The following is a 23967-nucleotide window of genomic DNA, read 5'->3' on the forward strand; positions in this document are numbered from 1 at the left end:
TCCTCCAGAGCCTGTTCTGCAAACATCAGCCATCCTTGTATGGTGTGCACTCCTTGATTGCAAAGGGCAGATTCCCTTGCCCAGGGCATGGCCACCCTCTGCTTCCTGGCAGACTGCCTCCAGCTTACATTCTGTGGCTTCTCCGAGGTGCAGCAGCTCCGCTCTGTCTGCTGCAGCATTTTACCCCTGCTGCACTTCTGTGTTTGTACGTGGTATCGGTGCAGCGTAAATTCCAGAAGCCATCGGAGTGCTGTACAGGGTCAAAGGCAAAGGGCCTGATTTAGGTCCTGGCGGATGGAGTTACTCCATCACAAACGTGACGGATATCCCGTCCACCGTATTCCGATCCCATGATATCCTATGGAGATGGTAAGCCGGACGGAATACCCGTCAGGTTCGTGACAATATTCCCTCCGCCCAGACCTAAACCAGGCCCAAAGACAGCGAATGGCTGGGGAGGAAGCTGGGTTCTAAGAGCAGAGTGAGGCGGTTCTGATGGAGTCTATAAGGAGCTGCATCTTCAACTCTTCCTTACATTGGTGCAGCGTTGGGGCGGTCCTGATGGATACAGAGGTTGTCCCAGATCCTGGGGGCATCGATGGAGATGACACGTTGCTCTGAGCTCCTTCTTCTCCAGTCTGATGGTTTTGAAGATGGTACAGTCCGGCAAGGGCAGCCATCAGGGTGGGGTTGATGTCAGGCCTGGTTTATAATTTTGGGGGGCATGGGCCCTAGAAACAACATCTGAGGGAAGAGATTGGTAGAGATATGTATGAATTTCATTGGGAGGACATGGTACTCTATATTAATATTAGTAAGTGCACTTTACATTATTATGAACATTTTACCCAAGGACGTATTTTATAAATACTAGTAGCAAATAGTGCATTAAAGTATCGTCCTTCTAAGGTCGATAGAATAAATACCATTTAGTTGGGGAACAGGTATCTGTTATCTGTGAATAGCAGCGTGACCTCTTGTGGGGTGCTGTGTTTAGTGACATATAAAAATAGTCCATAACTGACTCACACTCAGAAAGGAGGTGGCAGAATAACTGCTGCAGCCCATAGGGATCCCCTGGAACACCAATGCCCTGGGTACCTAGGTACCATATACTAGGGACTTACATGGGGGGACCAGTATGCCAATTATGGGGATAAAAAGTTACCAGCAACCACATTTAGAGGAGACAGCACAGTCGCTAGCATCCTGGTTACAGGATCACAGTGAACACAGCCAAACACACTGAGAGCAGGGAGAAAATGAGGGTAACCATGCCAAGAAAGAGGGTACTTTCCTACAACTTCCAGCAAAAAAGAATGAAAATGAAATGTTAACTTTCTTAATAAGCTAACTTTTCATTGTACTTGTTTCTGACTTAAAAGCCTTGAGAGACATTGTTTTGTTCTCACATCCAATATTGAGTAGACAAGGAATTTAATTTGAGAGTTAAATACTTCGGTGCTTCAGTTCTTCACCTCTGTGCCCCGGGTCATAAATCTGACTCCAGCACTGCTCATCATCAGGCCTTGCTACCTGCAGCCTGGTGATAATAATATAAAATAGACACTGCCTTCCCTTACCTTTAAAAGGAAACATGGGCCATGTGCTTATCTACAAATGAACTCAAGGCACAGGCTGCTCTGGAGGTGTCTGACTGGAGACACCTGCGCTACAGACAGGGATAGACTGTTTGAGTTCCTGAAGAAGAGGCTGCCCATCTGATGCAGGCAGCTAAGGACCTTATCAGAAAGGCACAATATTAACTTCCTTTGTTGGCCAAACCTTAACGGTTCACTTCCATTGAGGCCACTTGGCTGCTGTAAATGCTCATCCAAGATTTTCTAGATGGCCATAAATATATAACTTCTTGCTCTAGGAAACCTTTCCACCATGAGAACTTAGCAGTCTTTTTGAAAATGATGACCCTTAATCCAAGCCGGGATGCAAGGCAGATCTTCCGCAGCCTGAACAAGGTCCCACCAGAATAAGGGTTCCCAAGGACCGCTCCTTCTGTGCATCCGAAAGTTATTTTTGGAATTTAGATTTATCCAGCGATGTCACTCCAACCTCCTTCCTCAATGCCTCCACACTAGCAAAAAGTATTTGCAGAGCGGGTGCCATGCATTATAATGTTAATGCTTAGGTGATATCAAAGCCACATGTAAATCAAGGCACGTCATGATTAATCAGAGAGTTATTTCCATGGAAGGATCTTCTCAAACCAATCAATCAATCAGGATTTATAAAGTGCAGTAAATCACCTGTGAGGGTCTCAAGGCGCTGTGCCCCCTATGTAGACAGGTACTGAGTTGCATCATAACAAGCTACTTGAAAAATCACAGGACTCCAGTGGGTAACCCAAGGGAGGACAGCTCCAAGCAGTTGCCGTAGGTCTGAGGATGGGACACTTGCTCGTTGATTGGGCGTTTATGAATCCAGAACGAACAACAGTGATGGACCAGCGAGAGCCCCAGGAGGGTCTTGAAGCTTTGAGTGTTTGGGTCATTAAGTCTTTGTAGGCCAAAGAAGCGGATGTATGCTTGGGGTGGTGGGGCAGTTGCTTATGGGCTATGCTTTTGGTCATTTGGTCAGAGAGGTCACCATGCTTCTCCTCTTGTGTTCTAGATTACGTCATCGGATCTGCTGGAGCGCAGACCTTTACGTCCTCAGGTAAGGCACCACATTAGTGTAATTTTTGTACGCTAATATGGCGTTAGGCTCCAAAAATCGCCATGTCATATTTATAAAGTAGCGCAATGCATGCATTGCACCACTTTGGAACCATTTGCGCCACATTATGCATGCACCATGCATAATGTATGCAAAAGGGGCGTTTCCCCTTTAGGTGGATCACAAAACTGGTACAAATAAATCTAAGGGATTTCACTGCATCATTTTTTTAGCTACTTTTAACGCCTGCTGAGAGCAGGTATTAAAAGGGGGCACACAATTGGTTACAATTGCCCCTATGTACTATTCAGGGTTCGCACCAACATTTTTGTACTAACCCTGCACAGTATATCAATAGCCTCAAAAGCTTTGACGATATTGCCTCCTACCCTGCGCCATCGTACGCTGTATTTTAAATACAGGGCACACATGGTGCTGTAGGGGGACACTAATGGGTGCAAGAAAAGTGTCGCTGCACTGAGTGCAGAGCCAGTTTCCTTATGCCCCATAGTTTCTTTACGCATGCATCAGTCAGAGATGCCGAGACTCCCCAGTTCTCAGAGTGACTCTGGTTCTCTTGTTCTTTCAGCTGACGGTGACCCACACTTCGTGGTGAGGCTGCCCTCCTCAGAGGACAAGCTGTGCTTCACGGTGGACGGGCGCCCGGGGGACATCCTGAGGCTTTTGTCTGACCCTATCGCAGGTACACACCTGTCCTACGTACACCACCAGGTGAACTGTGTCTGCAGGCGTAGAGGCGCCGGGGTTATGAGCACGGTGCACAGGCCCTGCCCCAGTTACCAGTGGTCGCTACCAGACGTATAATATTGCGGTGGGTTCTGACGTTATGAGGTCTTGTATAGATGTAAGTTGTGTATGCACTCATGTCTCCCCTATATGTACTCACAACCTCACCAATAAAGCCATGCTGCTTAACAAAGACTTCACACAAGATGTAAGCATGGACACCCACATCTAATACACCACAACTATGAGCACCAGACTCCTGACAACCATTGTGACTACACGGCAGCCACTTGGTCAACTTGACAAAACTTGGAGTCAGCTGGAGGTAAGATGGGCAGATGAACTGTAGGCCGATATGGGCTCCAGTTTTAGCAGAACATATTTGGATCATAAACCATCTCAAGCATTAGACCTTTCAGGTATCTGTCAAGAGTTGCTTTATTGGTAGCACTTCAAGTTTTATGGAATTTATTTGTTGACATTTCCGTCTGTGTTTCCCACACTTATTTTGGGTTTAGTGCAAACATTGAGCTGAAACTGGTATATTTCTGCAATTCCTTAGACAAGAAATGTACACTTATTCTTGAATGCATGGTGGATTTTAATGCGACCAGTACTCATCGACAACAAACAAGGGCTCTGTGGTCCACACAGGTTCACGTCTCCACCTCTTACGTTTCATTAGGAGACATTCCTCACTTTCAAACCACCCAGCCTACCACCCTGCACAGCTCTTGGCCTGGCAGCCTCTGGTGGCAGGATTGAAAATTATTCTAACAATACTCATGTCATGGTTTCATCCATGTTTAAAAATAAATCCAGACAGCAAAATAGATGATGTTCTGTCTGTATGTACCAGTGAGAAAGCCTAATTGTAATGCAGCATTCTTAGGGGGTCATTATGAACACGGCAGTTTACACCGCCGTGTTCATGCTGGCGGTCTTTCCAGTGACCGCCATCCCCCCTGGAGCCCCACCGGACGTATAATGGACATTCTGCTGGGCCGGCAGGTGGAAACATTGTTTCCGCCCGCCAGCCCAGCAGAATGCCTGGCCGAGACATTGGAGCCGCCGTCAATTCCTCTGTGCGGCAGGTGCAGCTGCACCTGTCGTGCAGATCACTGCCTGTAAATCGGGCAGTGACCTGCGCGACAGGGCACTGCACGGGGGCCCCTGCACTGCCCATGCCTAGTGCATGGGCAGTGCAAGGGCCCCTGGGGGGGGCCCAGAGCACCCCTTCTGCCAGCCTTTCCCTGTCGGGTTTGGCTGGGGGATTTGGGATCATTATCCAAGGGGCAGCAGCGCTGCCCTGTCGGATAATGATGCCGTCCACCGCCAGGCTGCCTGTCGGAGGCAGTCTGGCGGTGAGTGAGGGCCGCATATGGCGGCCCTCCATCGGTTCATTATGTGGCGGTGTGGCCCGCCATGCCGGTTTGCGTAATTTCCCGTTACCGCTGGAATAGCGGCCCACACCGCCAAGTACATAATGAGGGCCCTAGTGTTGGTGTATAAAACCATATTCAAACATTCTTCATATCCTCCTGAAATGTCCAAATATACACTGCTGGAAATGAACTACCACTTCAGGCAAACAGGTTCTAGGCAGCGACATTGGATGCTCAGCCAAGAACATGACCTTCAGTGGACTCCTGAAGAATAAGTCTATACGTCAGGTCATACATGTGGCTACGAGAACCTAATGGTGGCAAAGAAAGTGTCCTTAACATCTGGACATCCTCCAAACCCCTGAAAATTGTCCCTTGGGTAATTAAAAAGGCTACACTGGATCAACCTGAAAGAGTATCTTTTTATACTCTGAGGTCAACTGGAACTGTCCAAACTGATTGGAGAAGGCCCTTGGGATCTTTAAGAATACTACTTAATGAAATGTTCCCATTATTAGTATTAAGGGCTCTTAACTTAAGTTTTATTCCCTTCTGCCCTGCATTATAATGAAACACTTACAGAAGTTCACTATAATCCGCATCACAGCATTATTGCTGGCTTCTAGGCGCGTCATGTCACAATGCTGTTGTGCACGAAGAAAGATCCATTAAGGGCAGAGTGGTCACAAGATTACAGATCCTCGCTGGGTGAAGGCTGGGAATTCCCAGGCTTTAGAACATCTTTTTTATTTGACATTAAAACATAAACTTCAAAAACATATTTTGAAAAAACACAGGCTTCAAAATATAGGCTGCCTAACCATACAGAAATATCTTTAAAACTTAGACCTGCATTTATTTCTTAAAGCCAGTTAAACTCACCTCCCAAATCTTTTGGGACTGGGTTAATGTACTATTTTAACTCCATGAGGAGGCGTGCCCTTGATAGGGTGATCAGTGGACTCCATAAGGAGGCGTGCCTTTGAGAAGGTGATTGGTGGACTCCATGAGCAGGCGTGCCCTTGATAGGGTGATCAGTGGACTCCATAAGGAGGCATGCTTTTGATAGGGTGATCGGTGGAATCCATGAAGAGGCTTACCCTTGATAGGGTGATCAGTTGACTCCATGAGGATGCGTGCCCTTTATAGGGCGATCAGTGGACTCCATGAGGAGGCCTGTCCTTGATAGGGTGATCAGTGGACTCCATGAGGAGGCGTGCCCTTGATAGGGTGATCAGTGGACTCCATAAGGAGGCGTGCTTTTGATCGAGTGATCAGTGGACTCCATAAGGAGGCGTGCCCTTGATAGGGTGATCAGTGGACTCCGTAAGGAGGCGTGCCCTTGATAGGGTGATCAGTGGCAGGCTGAAATTGTTGTGGCAAGATCTATATAGAAGGTTGAGATTTTGGTAGTCTGTTTTTTTTTTCAAAAGATGTTTTTGCTGTCTGTGTTTTAGATATCATCATCACGGTTTGATATGAAAGAAGGGTTCCTTTTTATAACCCTTCAAACTGCCTTGATAGACTGACGAGTGGGGGGGTCCACCACCATAGACCCGCTCCTGAGGGCTGGGACCGGAAGCCCGCGGGCCGGCTGACCTTACAGATCTGCCTGAACAGTATTCAAAACTCTGCTCTGTCTGTTCAGAGAATGACACTTCTGGAGTTAATGTAGAGGACCAAAAATTAGATGCATTTTGGCTGGGGTGAGGCATTAATGGCCAAAGCCATGTGGTTGTTGTGGTTCGACATGGGTTTGTAGTGGGTCCAGAATGACCCCTTCAAATGCTCTGTGTTTTTTTACTGGTTTTCTATTTTGGTGCATAATTTTGTGGGGAAATCACAACCTGTCATTCCATACTTACCTGAAAACATTCAATTTTGTTCAAGGGTGAAGTTTGTTCTACAAAAACGCCTACAAAGGGTGAATGAAATCCTGAAGTTTTAAAAATCTAACATAATTAAGTGAAATCAAAAAACTTGATGGGCATGCATGCTTTGTCAAGAACACTAAAGCTAGGTAGGCTTCACCTGGTGCTTGCAGTGACCGTGGTGTGCTTGGTGCCCGTCGGGCTCACCGGGCAAGGGCTGTCCGCTGTCGGCTGTGACTTGTCCAGATCTGAGCCCGGATGGCCACCTCTCTATGCAGCTGCACCAGTAGGCACCATTAACACCGAGCTGCCAATCATGGCTAAGTGTTGACTGCGGATGGTGGCAGAACAGACAGAACTCACCTCCAGGACCAAGGGGGTGGGCTTCCATCTCTATCACTGGAGACCCAAAAGCAATTCCTGCTGGGATTGTGTGGGTTGGTTGTTTTTGTGAAATGAGCAGTTGTTGGATCTCTATCCAGGCGCCCATCGGATGCACCAAGGTTTGACCTCGGCGCATAGAAATGTCATGTACAAGCCATGTGCCAAGGGTACCTAAAAGTGGGGTGTTCATCTTATTTATTTGTTATATGGCACGTGTCCATTGCCTGGTGCATGGCGTAGCCCATGCAGAAGTACTGTCCGTGTGATGATACAGGTGGCTCATGTGTAGACCAGCCAATGAGGAGGATTCTGCAGAGATAGCATGTTAATAGGACCCACAGGGGATTCTGGCATCTGCACGTAGACACAAATGAGAGGCAGCATAACACAATATACACAAAGAAGGTTTTACAATAAAGCAAACAAGCCTTAGACAAATAGGCCTGTTTCTTTTTTCGTTTTAATCTTGTTCTTTCTTCAAAACATGTAAACAAGCCCAGCCAACGCGTTTCGCCTTATCACAGGCTTCCTCAGGGCAAACATGAAATAAAAAACATCATCAGCATGTGTGAGCATACAGCGCCACATGAGACACTCAATCTTTCTGAATGTGCTTAGGAAAAAATGGATTGCCATACGCCATTTGATTGAGGATTACTTAATCAACAATATGGTTTAAGGTCAAAAGAACAGTCTTTATATCAGCCGTCCAAGCCGTGTCCAGCAAAAGGTCACGTCCAACAGTCAGTCATTCGATCTAAGGACACTGGCACCTGCTGCTGCACTGCAAGCATGTACTGGGAGAGAGTGACGCTGACATTGGTCTGTAGCGGGAGGGACATTAGGTCACTGGTAGAATGGGCTGCAGACATGGGTATGGCCTGGTTGGAGTGAAGTAATGAGGCTCTTTTGTGAGGCGGCAGTGTCCAGCTGGCTGGGCGTTCTCGGCTTTGAGGGAGACGTGTAATGTGTACCTTCTGTGGGTGATAGTCACAGCTGTGACTCTTCTTCAGGGCAGCGGCATGTGTGAACTTCTTGCATGTAGTATGTGAAAATAGACGCACCTCAACACCAGCGCCCAAACTTCACAAGATCCATGTGGTTTCAGTGCTTTGGGCATGTGTGGCACCTTCACGCACTCTGCCACCACTGGGCATCTGTGGCACCTTCACGTACTTTGACACCACTGAGAATTTGTGGCACCATGGTGCCCTCTTGCACCACTGGGCATATGTAGCACCTTCATACACTCCTGCACCGCTGGGCATATGTAGAACCTTCATACACTCCTGCACCACTGGGCATATGTGGCACCATGCTGCCCTCAAGGGGAGCATTCTATCTCAGGTTATGAAGAGTGGAAATACAGGCTTGAGAAGGACAATCAGTGGAACAAAGTCTGTGGTAAGGATCGAAGGTGGAAGGTAGAAACAACCTAGAAGCATGAGGATGAGCAGGGCATGGTTGATAACAAGATATTGGATGGACAGATTGGGCACCAACAGAGATGGAACACAGGCTGTGTTAGTGGTGGAGTGCAGATGGGCACCTTAGCTCGGTAGGAGTACATGAGGTTTAGCGAAGGAGTATATAGTGGGCAAGTTCTCTTGAATGGGCACTGGGTGTTTAGTGATGGCATGCATAGTGGGCACGTATTCTGTATAGAACACACTGGGTATAGTCATGTAGCAGAATTGGTGCCTCTTCTCTGTTAGAATCCTAGTGGTTAAACTCCGGTGGATCTCAATGTCTCACCTTGTTTCTCCTACAGGTGTGACAGTCAATGGCCACCTTCTTGGGGCTCCTTTCAAGAGTGGCCACGAAGACCGTATGCGCACGTACTTCAACATCATCACCATCCTCGTTCACCGTCCGCGGGTGAATTACATCATCAACATCACCCTGGATCAGGTGACCCTCCAGAGTGAAGGCCGCCTGGTACTCCCCACCGACCAGCCAACCCTCCTGAAGAAGCCCAACCTGGCAATCAAGGTGTCGCCGTCCTCCAACATCACCATCTGGATTGGGCGTGGTCTTGAGTTGATGGTTCTCTTCCACCACTACCGGCATCCTACGTACCTGCAGCTGGACCACCTGGGCTTCTACCTGGTGAAGGCGGAGGCCCTCTCCGCCTCCACACGTGGACTTCTAGGTGAGTCAAAGCGAGCTGCGCGGGCTTCCTCCAAGGTGAGCCTAGCCTGGCGCTTTGGGTTGAGGGTTAGGAGCTCATTCTCACTTAAGCAGGTTAGATCTTCTTCGCATGTCAAGGCTGTTCATCTCCAGCCTTCCAGCCCCTTAGGGGCATTGAGAACAATGACAAAAACATCCTAATGTAAGTACAATTGGTGCCTGACACTGGGTAAAATCTTTGTATCCAGTCCCAACTGCGATGATCAGTAATAAAACGCCACCAACCTCTAGCGAGATAACAGTAAGGAATTTCCCCACAAGAGAACACTGCTTCCAGGGGAGGGGGGCGGGAAATCTAAAATGTGCAATTACATCCCAGACTACCCTTTTCCAGTGCAGAGTTGAATGCAACGTACATGTGTCAATGAACTCGAGATTCTCTTCGAAACGGAGGAGTAAGCCTGACTTACAGCTGTAAATGACATATATCTGTGCATAATCTAGTCACTCATGCGTAAATTCCACACACACACTTCCAATCGAAGGCGTGGGTCCAGTCGATGAGCTTATAAAATATCTCTATAAGCGATGTGAGATGCTGTGCATTAGAGGTACTGCCTTGAGTAGGGTCCGTTCACGGTACAAACTGTCAGGCCTTTCCTCCAGGCAGTATGGCGGCCAGGGACTGATGTACAGTTTTATAGTGAGCAGCAGTGGTTTACTCCAGTGCCCAGCGCCTCAGGTCTTATTACTCAGTCACTGGGTACCAAGCGTGCATCTTTAGTTCTTGACAATTCTCGGGGTGTGTGGTGAAGCAACCAAGGCTTGATCCAGAGTTGGGTTGGTAGCCTGGACTATGGCACATTTTAACTGGCCACCAGGAGGACAGATGCTATTTACAGCAGTAAATCGTGAAACAGTTGCAATTATTATACAAACAAAAACCAAAGATCCCATCACATTGTGGGATTGACTTGACTCTAGAGGTTATTTTAGAAGCTAACGAGCTAAGGGCTCTAATGACTTTCACATGGTGCTCAGTGCACAATCTTTTCCAACGATGAATCACCTGCCCTGGGATCCACTCCTGTCCGGTCATATTTACTAGACTTTATATTCCCATTTAGGGGACTTCAACAGTAGACGGAGAAACTCTGCTCCTCTTGGGGCTGTGATCCATCTGTTGGTCCCAGTGGTCCTCCTGCAACCAAGCCAAAGCCCACAGAACCCACCAACCCCACCAGCCCCAAGACTAAACCAGGATTCCAGTCGAGAAGGAAAGGAGGTTGCTGGGAAAGAGGCAAATGCTAGGCAGTGCCTCCAGTCTTGAAGAAGCCTCGTCTAAGGTCTGTGCAGCCAGCCCGAGCCAACTGAAGGGTCTGGACACCTGAAAGTTGATCTTCGCAAATGGGTGATTCACACTCCCACTGGGAGTCTGCGATGATCTTTGCACCACACTCACAGAAACAACTCAAGTCGCAGTCCCCGGTGCACGCTGCTGGGGCAAGTGTCCAACGCGGCAGGTAAGAGCTGCAGACACTTTGTGGCTTGGGTACGTCCTCAACCATCTCATGAAGCAGGACTCTTCCATCTCAGGCCTGGGTGGGTCACCTGGCCTGCAGGGTCCCAGAGCTCCAGGAGAGGCTGCCCTTTGATCTCTCCAACACACAGGTCTCAGTCAGCTGGGTCTTGGCTCTACCTTTCACACCATAAAGATCCTCCCGTGGCTGGGGGCCAGTCCAGCTCCTCGTCCTTCAAGCAGAGGCAGCAGCGCCAGCCTTCTCTTCGGGCCCTGGGCTTGATTCCAGCCTGAAGGAAAGCAGTAACCGGTGCCCTGCACCGGCTGCACGCCTGTTGGAGCTGTGACACAGACGGATTCTGAACTCAAAATGAGCATCATTCACTTGTACTCAAGGACCAAGGGTCTGGGAAGGAGAGGGTGCCATCTTTGAATTTATAATTCCCAACCAAGTAGAACAGAAGGTCTCATCGCTGGCTTTCTTCGGGGCTTCCTGTACAGGATGGAAAGGACAGCAAGAGACAGACAAGGGGATGAGAGCTGACAGGTCACAGGAGAGACATCCCAATGTTTGATAAGCTCTGCGACTCCTCACGCAGCCATGTCTGCTTCAGAGACCAAATGTTGTAGAGAAGATCCCTGGATGGACTAGGCAATGCCACCAAGAAACCAGATGTGGAGGACATTACTCTGGGGTCCCTGACATGCAGACCACAGGGTCTGCTCCAGGAACAGGGATGCTGAAATATTCGTAACCCTAGAACAATTGTATTTTTCGTTGTATTCGGGTTTTATATAGAGTCCTCTGTCACCTTGCTAAGGTACCAAGGCGCTAAACTCTAAGGATTTCTAAAATGCACAAACACTGCCACAACAAAAAGTGGCTTTTTGCTGTCGCAAAAAGTCCAGTTCTCAAAATCAGACCATTTGCAACCTCAAATTGGCCTTTTTTTGTGTACCAGCCCCAACCTGCGATTCAATAACAAGTTAACAGATCTTAATTTGGTTTTGCGACTACACACCACGGGTCAGATGTATCAATTTTCCCAATAGCGAATACCAAATTGTGATTTTTTGCGAATTGCAATTAGGTAATCGATTTTAGAATGTAAGAAACTCCAGGAGTTAGCGTTTAGCGATTTCCAAGGGCTCGCAAATTGACCTGCCTCATTAATAATCATAAGGTATGTCGCAATTTGCAACCCATTGTGAATGGCTATAATCACAGGGATGGTGGCCTGCTGGGCTCAGCAGACCACCACGTCTGTGAGTGCTTTTCAATAAAGCAATATTTCTTTTAAATGCGGCCTGTTTTCCTTAAAGGAAAATAGGATGTGTTTAAAAAAGAAAAATGAAAAGTTTTCTTCTAATTTTTTCAGAGTATGCAGCAATCCGTGGGACCACTGCCTGCTCCTTAAAACATTTTTTCGCATACATTCACAAAGGGGAAGGGGTCCTGTTTCCGAATGGGTTACCACCTACTTGAAGTAGGCGGTAAAATGCAAATGTTTTGCGACAGCATTTGGGTCACAAAACATTCCCACATACCGCTGCAATTCAGTATTATGAAGGGACGAGCTTGCCATGACCCTTCCTAATACGGAATCGGAATGTAGTCGCAATTCCAATTTGCGATTCGGTAACAAGTTACTGAATCACAAATTGGAATTAATGCATACCAAAATTCATTTTTGCGATCGCAAATGACCTGTTGGGCCGTTTGCAATCGCAAAAATGCATGATACATCTAGCCCCAAACCTCTATTTGGAAGGGGTGTGTTGAGGGCGTCCCTTCCAAATAGCAAATTGTAATGGAATATATCATCTTTTTTTACCAAAATCCGTTCTCAAAACATTAACATTTTGCTGACTACTGAAAAGTACTGGAAGACAATTCACAAATGTGAAGGACCCCCTTCCCCTTTGTGAAAATTTACAAAAATTTTTTTAGGACTAAGCAGTGGTCCATTGGACCACTGCCTCGTCTTAAAAAATGTTTATTAAACTTCATTTTTTTCAGAAAACAGGATGTACTTTTAAAATAATTATTGCTTTATTTAAAGGCAATCACAGACAGGGTGGTTTGCTGACTCCAGAAGGCCACCATCACTGCGACGGCAGAGAATCCTAGCGAATCACAATTGCAATTTGCGGCTACCTTTTTAATATTCATGAGGTATGTTGAATTGCAACCCAGTGCGATTCAGTATTTTGCGAATCGACGTATTGGTACATAAGTCGGTTTGCGAAATACTGCACCAGTCGCACAAAACAAAATACTGGTTGCAAATTTCGACCACTATTTTGCAACTAGTGCTTAGAACATCTGGCCCCAGGTCTTTAAAGCTTTTCTGAACTTTAACAAACAGGCCCAGCGGGGAGGGACAAAGACAAGGGGAATCCATCGAGCTGGCGCTGTGATTGAAAGGGCTCCATCGCCCACCGTGTTTAGCTGCATGTTGGAGTCCTCAGAAGATAAGCGTTGGCACTTCTTAAAGCACCAGAAGGAGGACACCTTGAGATGGGCTCTCAGAAGAGGAAATTGCTTTGTGGTCCAGGCCAAGTGATGCAAAGGGTGTGCTCCTTCGCCGGTGAAGAGGCCAACATTTGGGAGATATTACTCCTGCAGTTTATTACTCCTGGCTTAATACTCCTGGAGCAGCTGTAGGTTTTGAATCAAGTACGACTGCAAAGCTAAATAAATAGCATTGCAAAGATTCAAACAAGAGGATGGGAAATTACTCAGTGTCTGCATCTTTTCTACAGGGCATGGGGTCTGAATGTGCAACAGGCAGGATGTCAACATCTCGGACACGTGCTCAGCTAACCTAAGAGCTAAATTAATGTGTACTTCCAGTTTTCAGCGCTTTCACTGGGAAAGTCTTGTTCCCATTACGTATTAGGGACGTTTTGCTCTTAAAGCATTGCACTTTCGAGGTGCATCTTACATTGACAATACTCTGGGTATTGTCTGCAGATATGAATTGAAACCCCGAAGGCTCAATTGGAAGGACCTGCTGAGTAAACAAAGATTAGGGGGCCATGGAGAAGTCAAAAGACTGAATGCAGCAGGAATTCTAATCGTGGCAGTTTGTTGGAAGTCCTCATTTACTGAAGCAGCAGCGAGTTCTGCACTGAAGCCCTTCTGAGGAGAGTCTATGAATGAGTTACCACTCACAGACCTGGAGAGCTGTGGTAGGGCTTTTTCTCCAGTAGGTGACTGATACGTGAAGAGGTCTGTCCCTGGACAGAAGCCCTTCAGAAGAGTCTATGAATGAGTTACCACTCACAGACCTGGAGAGCTGTTGTAGGGCTCTTTCTCCAGTAGGTGACTGATACGTGAAGAGGTCTGTCCCTGGACAGAAGCCCTTCAGAAGAGTCTATGAATGAGTTACCACTCACAGACCTGGAGAGCTGTTGTAGGGCTTTTTCTCCAGTAGGTGACTGATACGTGAAAGAGGTCTGTCACTGGACAGAAGCCCTTCTGAGGAGAGTCTATGAATGAGTTACCACTCACAGACCTGGAGAGCTGTTGTAGGGCTCTTTCTCCAGTAGGTGACTGATACGTGAAGAGGTCTGTCCCTGGACAGAAGCCCTTCAGAAGAGTCTATGAATGAGTTACCACTCACAGACCTGGAGAGCTGTTGTAGGGCTTTTTCTCCAGTAGGTGACTGATACGTGAAAGAGGTCTGTCACTGGACAGAAGCCCTTCTGAGGAGAGTCTGTGAATGAGTTACCACTCACAGACCTGGAGAGCTGTGGAAGGGCTCTTTCTCCAGTAGGTGACTGATACGTGAAAGAGGTCTGTCACTGGACAGAAGCCCTTCTGAGGAGAGTCTGTGAATGAGTTACCACTCACAGACCTGGAGAGCTGTGGAAGGGCTCTTTCTCCAGTAGGTGACTGATACGTGAAAGAGGTCTGTCACTGGACAGAAGCCCTTCTGAGGAGAGTCTATGAATGAGTTATTGGTCACAGACCTAGAGAGCTGTGGTAGGGCTTTTTCTCCAGTAGGTGACTGAGATGTGAAGAGGTCTGTCCCTGGACAGAAGCCCTTCAGAAGAGTCTATGAATGAGTTACCAGTCACAGACCTGGAGAGCTGTTGTAGGGCTCTTTCTCCAGTAGGTGACTGATACGTGAAGAGGTCTGTCCCTGGACAGAAGCCCTTCAGAAGAGTCTATGAATGAGTTACCACTCACAGACCTGGAGAGCTGTTGTAGGGCTTTTTCTCCAGTAGGTGACTGATACGTGAAAGAGGTCTGTCACTGGACAGAAGCCCTTCTGAGGAGAGTCTATGAATGAGTTACCACTCACAGACCTAGAGAGCTGTGGTAGGGCTTTTTCTCCAGTAGGTGACTGATACGTGAAGAGGTCTGTCACTGGACAGAAGCCCTTCTGAGGAGAGTCTATGAATGAGTTACCACTCACAGACCTGGAGAGCTGTTGTAGGGCTCTTTCTCCAGTAGGTGACTGATACGTGAAGAGGTCTGTCCCTGGACAGAAGCCCTTCAGAAGAGTCTATGAATGAGTTACCACTCACAGACCTGGAGAGCTGTGGTAGGGCTTTTTCTCCAGTAGGTGACTGATACGTGAAGAGGTCTGTCCCTGGACAGAAGCCCTTCTGAGGAGAGTCTATGAATGAGTTACCAGTCACAGACCTGGAGAGCTTTGGTAGGGCTTTTTCTCCAGTAGGTGACTGATACGTGAAGAGGTCTGTCCCTGGACAGAAGCCCTTCTGAGGAGAGTCTATGAATGAGTTACCAGTCACAGACCTGGAGAGCTTTGGTAGGGCTTTTTCTCCAGTAGGTGACTGATACGTGAAGAGGTCTGTCACTGGACAGAAGCCCTTCTGAGGAGAGTCTATGAATGAGTTACCACTCACAGACCTGGAGAGCTGTTGTAGGGCTCTTTCTCCAGTAGGTGACTGATACGTGAAGAGGTCTGTCCCTGGACAGAAGCCCTTCAGAAGAGTCTATGAATGAGTTACCACTCACAGACCTGGAGAGCTGTGGAAGGGCTCTTTCTCCAGTAGGTGACTGATACGTGAAAGAGGTCTGTCACTGGACAGAAGCCCTTCTGAGGAGAGTCTGTGAATGAGTTACCACTCACAGACCTGGAGAGCTGTGGAAGGGCTCTTTCTCCAGTAGGTGACTGATACGTGAAAGAGGTCTGTCACTGGACAGAAGCCCTTCTGAGGAGAGTCTATGAATGAGTTACTAGTCACAGACCTAGAGAGCTGTGGTAGGGCTTTTTCTCCAGTAGGTGACTGAGATGTGAAGAGGTCTGTCCCTGGACAGAAGCCCTTCAGAAGAGTCTATGAATGAGTTACCAGTCACAGACCTGGAGAGCTGTGGTAGGGCTTTTTCTCCAGTAGGTGACTGATACGTGAAGAGGTCTGTCACTGGACAGAAGCCCTTCTGAGGAGAGTCTATGAATGAGTTACCAGTCACAGACCTAGAGAGCTGTGGTAGGGCTTTTTCTCCAGTAGGTGACTGATACGTGAAGAGGTCTGTCACTGGACAGAAGCCCTTCTGAGGAGAGTCTATGAATGAGTTACTAGTCACAGACCTAGAGAGCTGTGGTAGGGCTTTTTCTCCAGTAGGTGACTGAGATGTGAAGAGGTCTGTCACTGGACAGAAGCCCTTCTGAGGAGAGTCTATGAATCAGTTACTAGTCACAGACCTAGAGAGCTGTGGTAGGGCTTTTTCTCCAGTAGGTGACTGAGATGTGAAGAGGTCTGTCCCTGGACAGGAGCTCCGGGTTCAGAGGCGGTATCTTCAGAAGTGGGGAGACGCGTCCCCTCTTTAACATGTTTGGAACACAGCCTCGGAGGAGGGGAGATTGATACTGGATGTAACTCAACCTACTTCTAGCCCAAGGCACCCTTTCTGTAGGGGGCTGGGACTGGGTCCCATGGGGAGGACGAGGGCTTGCTTTGCACAAAGTTCCTTAGCATTTCAAGGTGTGTACGTAGGTAGAGTAACATGGTTCAAGTGAGAAGGAGGGCAGTCAGTAGTTAGAAGGATACATCTAGGAATGACAGAAGAGCCTCCATTTTATCCAGAAACAAAATTACCAAATTGCTACTTTTCAGATTAGACTTTCTATACTCCTGGACAAGTGGATCACAAAAGATTTTTTTATGACTAAGAAATTAGTTTTTGTAGGTTTGGCTGAGTGAAGGATTGTTTGTGGAATAGATGGCAAATTTCCCCTTCCAAGTGGTGTATTAGTAGTCACAGTTCAACGTGGTCCACTTGGTCTTGATGTTAGGGTTAAAGGCTCGATGCCAGCTGCGTTCAGTCGCCACGTGCGATAACTTGGGGACTGGAGTGGAGCCTCCTTCGATATCTGCTGAACAGGAGCTGAAGTACCTGCCACAGAGTGTACAAGAGTGTCTAGAAATGATCCACCAGACGTGAGGTGGGAAGAGCTGCTTTCCATGTCACAGAGTCAAAGATGGGATTAGTTACAAAGCTCCTTCTCTGACAACCTTTTCCAACCTCTTACAGTGACGGAGGGTGGGATTGGGGCTGTCCAGCTGCTCAGGCCGAGGGAAGGATGAGAATGACTGGCAGCTAGAATGATCAGAGCAGATTATATCAAGTGGAAGACCTGGATTGTGAGTGGGGAACAAACAAACTGCCATCTTGTACAACAGCTAGTGAGTCCTCACAATACACCACTCATGGCCCACGTGAGCCCCGGGTATGTCACCACCAAAGGGCCACCACACGACACATCTGCACAACACAGGGCTACCACACGACACATCTGCACAACACAGGGCCACCACACGACACATCGGCCCACACAGGGCCACCACACGACACGTCGACACAACACAGGGCCACCACAGAACACATTGGCACAACACAGGGCCACCACACAACACATCTGCACAACACAGGGCCACCACACGACACATCTGCACAACACAGGGCCACCACACGACTCATCGGCACAACACAGGGCCACCACACGACGCATCGGCACAACACAGGGCCACCACACGACACATCAGCACAACACAGGGCTGCACACAGGTGGGAGCGGAAGATGCCAGCTATGGAAGATAGAAGTGACTTATCGTGAGGGTCAGCGGTCACTGCTCCTAGGGATCCAGGTAAGAAAGATCTCTCCTCCATCATAGCTAGGAGCAGCACCAACCCTTTCCTAGGGTTTGGTTAAACCTTCTGTGTGCTCCTCCAGCACTCCTCTGGGAAGTAACCAGGGCCACTGGAATTATGCAAATGTGCGGCCGCAGCAATTTATCCATAATTATAGTTTTGCCACATTTGCTACATAATCCATCATCTGATGTGTAATATGCAGATTTTAACCAAAAATTGTTTCTAGCTCAAACAGTTCAAAAGTTACTATAAATGCAGCATCACGTGTTGCCGCGCAGTGGGCGGCCCTTTGCAAAGCTTGACTGGTCACCTTTCTGTTCCGTATTAATGTATTTGGGTGTTAAAATGGTACTAATGTGGTGCAACAAAGGCCCAGATAGTGAAATCAAGATAGAAAATGAAATAATGATCTAATACTATTACAAAATGTGCTGCATCATTTGCCTTTTCTTGCCGCATAATTTACTCAACCCTTCAGCATAGTTTGGCCCTCTCTTGCTGCATAATCCCAGTGGCCCTGGAAGTAATTTAAACACCCCTGGAGCTTCTGTCAGTGAGGTCAAGGGTTGAGGTCACTGCACAAGGTCCTTCTGTTCCTCCAAGAGCTGCTCACCTGGAGATGGTCACTATCCCTGATCCCTAGGGTGAGATGTAGGTCAGTAAATATTGCCCAGTGCTGGCATCTTGCATAGTATCACACGCTGCTGAGAAGTGCCCTCCACCCCTCTACTCTATCTCAGATGCCAGCGTAGGAGGCCGCTGTTACCGGTGACCAATGTTCTCTGAACTTGGCCAATGCTGGTGTTCCCACAGGTGGGAGGTGCTTCAAAGAGCAGAGGAGCCCAGCCTGACACCTGTGCTTTCTTCCAGGTCAGTTCCAGAGTGCTGACATGCACATCACCAAAGGCAGCACAGAGGACCACCCTGAGGGCAGTACTGCAGCGACAGGAGCCCTGCAGAGGAACAACATGGCAGTGCCCGTGACATTGGTAACCAAAGTGCTGAAGGACTCCAGCTCTCACTCCCATGAGGGCCACTGCTGGCTGGTGAAGCACGGCGACGTGGAGGCGATCCTGGACGGCGCGTACAGCAGCTACCTGGCCCCTCACCTGTTGGACATGTAGGGTGCCCTGGGGCGGCTCCGCGCCAGCTGTGGCCGCCCTGGCCTTGGACAGGGTGAGTGACAGGGCTGGGAGTCTGCAGGTCTCCTCCAAGCTGCAAGGGCTGGCTAGAAGCGTACAGTGCAGATGTGCACCTCTCCCGGGTCCAAAGGAGTGAGGGCCGCCTCCCCCCTGGCACAACCCGTGCTACAGAGAACGGGGTGATATACCCTATAGCTCCACGGTGGGGATCCCAGAACACCCTGCTGGACCCAATATCACTCCTTGAGTCCTACAGCACAGTAATATGTTTCTCACAAGGTTAAAGTGGGACATACCCTGCCCGGGATATACAACCTCTAGCATCCCCAAGTCATGACTGATTGACATCTCCCCCATCCCAGCCCATGCCTGATTCCCATCTCTCCCATCCCAACTCATGACTGATTCTCATCTCTCCCATCCCAACTCACGTCTGATTCACATCTATTCCACCCTACCCCAACTCATGACTGATTGACATCCCTCCCATCCCAACTCATGACTGATTCTCATCTCTCCCATCCCAACTCATGTCTGATTCTCATCTCTCCCATCCCAACCCAACTCATGCCTGATTGACAACTCCCCCATCCCAGCCCATGCCTGATTCCTATCTCTCCCATCCCAACTCATGACTGATTCTCATCTCTCCCATCCCAACTCATGACTGATTCTCATCTCTCCCATCCCAACTCATGTCTGATTCACATCTATCCCATCCTACCCCAACTCATGACTGTTTGACATCCCTCCCATCCGAACTCATGACTGATTCTCATCTCTCCCATCCCAACTCATGACTGATTCACATCTATCCCATCCTACCCCAACTCATGACTGTTTGACATCTCTCCCATCCCAACTCATGACTGATTCTCATCTCTCCCATCCCAACTCATGACTGATTAACATCTATCCCATCCTACCCCAACTCATGACTGTTTGACATCTCTCCCATCCCAACTCATGACTGATTCTCATCTCTCCCATCCCAACTCATGACTGATTCACATCTCTCCTATCCCACCCCAACTCATGACTGATTCACATCTATCCCATCCCGCCCCAACTCATGACTGATTGACATCTCCCCCATCCCAGCCCATGCCTGATATCCATCTCTCCCATCCCAACTCATGACTGATTCACATCTCTCCTATCACACCCCAACTCATGACTGATTCACATCTCTCCCATCCCACCCCAACTCATAACTGATTCACATCTCTCCCATACCAACTCATGACTGACTCTCATCTCTCCCATCTCTCTTCCATCCCAACCCATGACTGATTGACATCTCTCCCATCCCAACTCATGACTGATTCTCATCCCCCCATCCCAACTCATGTCTGATTCACATCTCTCCCATCCTACCCCAACTCATGACTGACTGACATCTATCCCATCCCAATTCATGACTGATTCACATCTCTCCCATCCCAACTCATGACTGATTCACATCTATCCCATCCTACCCTATCTCATGACTGTTTGACATCTCTCCCATCCCAACTCATGACTGATTCTCATCTCTCCCATCCCAACTCATGACTGATTCACATCTCTCCTATCCCACCCCAACTCATGACTGATTCACATCTATCCCATCCCGCCCCAACTCATGACTGATTGACATCTCCCCCATCCCAGCCCATGCCTGATTCCCAACTCTCCCATCCCAATTCATGACTGATTCACATCTCTCCCATCCCAACTCATGACTGATTCACATCTATCCCATCCTACCCCATCTCATGACTGTTTGACATCTCTCCCATCCCAACTCATGACTGATATCCATCTCTCCCATCCCAACTCATGACTGATTCACATCTCTCCTATCCCACCCCAACTCATGACTGATTCACATCCATCCCATCCCGCCACAACTCATGACTGATTGACATCTCTCCCATCCCACCCCAACTCATGACTGATTGACATCTCTCCCATACCAACTCATGACTGACTCTCATCTCTCCCATCTCTCTTCCATCCCAACCCATGACTGATTGACATCTCTCCCATCCCAACTCATGACTGATTCTCATCTCTCCCATCCCAACTCATGTCTGATTCACATCTATCCCATCCTACCCCATCTCATGACTGTTTGACATCTCTCCCATCCCAACTCATGACTGATATCCATCTCTCCCATCCCAACTCATGACTGATTCACATCTCTCCTATCCCACCCCAACTCATGACTGATTCACATCCATCCCATCCCGCCACAACTCATGACTGATTGACATCTCTCCCATCCCACCCCAACTCATGACTGATTGACATCTCTCCCATACCAACTCATGACTGACTCTCATCTCTCCCATCTCTCTTCCATCCCAACCCATGACTGATTGACATCTCTCCCATCCCAGCCCATAACTGATTCTCATCTCTCCCATCCGAGCCCATGACTGATTCTCATCTCTCCCATCCCACCCCATGACTGATTCTCGTCTCTCCCACCCCAACTTATGACTGATTGACACCTATTCCATCCTACCCCAATGCATGACTGATTCACATCTATTCCATCCCTACTCATGACTGATTGACATCTATCCCATCCCACCCCAACTCATGACTGATTCACATCTCTCCCGTCCCACCCAACTCATGACTGATTGATATCTCTCCCATCCCACCACAACTCATGACTGATTGACCTCTATCATCCCATCCCAACTCATGACTGATTGACATCTATCCCACCCCAACTCATGACTGATTGACATCTATCCGTCCCACACCAACTCATGACTGCTTCACATCTCTCCCATGCCAGCTAATGACTGATTGACATCTATCCCATCCCACCCCAACTTATGACTGATTGACACCTATCCCATCCTACCCCAACGCATGACTGATTCACATCTATTCCATCCCTACTCATGACTGATTCTCATTTCTCCCATCCCAACTCACGACTGATTCACATCTATCCCATCCTACCCCAATTTATGACTGATTCTCATCCATCCCATCCTACCCCAAATCATGACTGACTGACATCTATCCCATCCCAATTCATGACTGATTCACATCTCTCCCATCCCAACTCATGACTGATTCACACCTATCCCATCCTACCCCAACTCATGACTGATTCTTATCTATCATACCCCAAATCATGACTGACTGACATCTATCCCATCCCGATATATGACTGACTCACATATTTCCCATCCTAGCTCATGACTGATTCACATATATCCCAACTCATTGCTCACATCTCTTCCTCCCAAACACTTACTCTTTCATGTCAGTTCCGGCCAGACCCGTACTCATTCACATCTCTCCCACCCAAACTCTTACCAATTCACATCTCTTCAACCCAAACCCTTACTCATTCACATTTCTTCAACCCAAACCCTTACTCACTCACATCTCTCTCTTCCAAACTCTTATTCATTCACATCTCTCCCACAAAAACTCTTGCTTATTCACCTCTCTCCCATCCAATCCCTTACTCATTCACATCTCTCCCACCCAATCTCACTCATTCACATCTCTCCCACCCAATCCCTTACTCATTCACATCTCTTCCACCAAAACCCTTACTCATTCACAACTCTTCCACCCAACCCTTACTCATTCACTTCTCTCCCACCCAAACGCTTACTAATTCACATCTCTCCCAGCCAAACCCTCACTCATTCACATTTCTGCCACCCAAACCCTTACTCATTCACACCTCTCCTACCCAAACCCTTACTCATTCACAGTTCTCCCACCCAAATCCTTACTCATTCACATCTCTTCCACCCAGACCCTTGCTCATTCACTTCTCTCCCAACCAATCCCTTACTCATTCACTTCTCTCCCACCCAAACGCTTACTAATTCACATCTCTCCCAGCCAAACCCTCACTCATTCACATTTCTGCCACCCAAACCCTTACTCATTCACACCTCTCCTACCCAAACCCTTACTCATTCACAGTTCTCCCACCCAAATCCTTACTCATTCACATCTCTTCCACCCAGACCCTTGCTCATTCACTTCTCTCCCAACCAATCCCTTACTCATTCACTTCTCTTCCACTCAATCTCCGACTCATTCACATCTCTTCCACTCAAACCCTTACTCATTAACATCTCTCCCACCCAAACCCTTACTCATTCACATGTCTTCCACTCAAACTCTGACTCATTCACATCTCTTCCACTCAGATTCTGACTCATTCACATCTTTCCCACCCAGACCCTTACTCATTCACATCTCTTCCACTCAAACTCTGACTCATTCACATCTCTTCCACCCAAACCCTTACTCATTCACATCTCTCCCACCCAAATCCTTCTTCATTCACATCTCTCCCACCCAACCTCACTCATTCACATCTCTCCCACCCAACCCCTTACTCATTCACATCTCTCCCACCCAAATCCTTCCTCATTCACATTACTCACACCAAACCTCGTTCATTCACATCCCTCCTACCCAAAACCAACCAAGCCCTTACACATTCACATCTCTTCCACCCAAATCCTTCCACAGTCACATCTCTCCCGCCCAACCTCTGAGTCATTCACATGTCTCCCACCCAGACCCTTACTAATTCACATCTCTCCCACCCAAACCCTTACTTAGTCAAATCTCTTCCACTCAACCTCTGACTCATTCACATCTCTCCCACCCTAAGTCCATGGCTTGTTTGTATCTTGTGCTTGCATCTCCATTACTCATTCATATCTCTCCATCCCCACCTCCATGTGTCATTCTCTTCTGTTCCCTTTGCCATTCCTCCTCTCTTGATCCTGTGACTTACTCACATTTCTTCTATCGACAAACACTCTACTCATTTCTGTATGAGTGAGTTGTAGATGATATAGAACTTACCACAGGTAATTCCAGCTAATGAGAGCCACAGAAATGAATTGCACCAATTACAGGATGGATTTATATCCTCAAAAAAGGAATTCCACTAATATGAGCTGAACATAATGGTTTCCCACTACGCTAAGTC

The 23967-nt window shown here is 47.9% G+C and overlaps 1 protein-coding gene across 5 annotated transcripts in view; it reads left to right on the top strand.

The window, feature by feature from the left end:
- The window catches only part of ITIH6 (inter-alpha-trypsin inhibitor heavy chain family member 6), a 160020-nt gene extending 137823 nt beyond the window's left edge, over window positions 1–22197 (top strand). For all 5 annotated transcript variants that reach the window (XM_069209358.1, XM_069209359.1, XM_069209356.1 and 2 more), the window contains 4 exons: window positions 2629–2673; window positions 3263–3376; window positions 8832–9212; window positions 18712–22197. In XM_069209358.1, coding sequence (XP_069065459.1) covers window positions 2629–2673; window positions 3263–3376; window positions 8832–9212; window positions 18712–18965 — 794 coding nt within the window. In that variant the 3' untranslated portion in view covers window positions 18966–22197. The remainder of the gene's footprint in view (window positions 1–2628; window positions 2674–3262; window positions 3377–8831; window positions 9213–18711) is intronic.
- The last annotated feature ends 1770 nt before the right edge of the window (window positions 22198–23967 follow it).

Source organism: Pleurodeles waltl, chromosome 10 (genome assembly GCF_031143425.1).
Source record: "Pleurodeles waltl isolate 20211129_DDA chromosome 10, aPleWal1.hap1.20221129, whole genome shotgun sequence".
NCBI lineage: Eukaryota > Metazoa > Chordata > Amphibia > Caudata > Salamandridae > Pleurodeles > Pleurodeles waltl.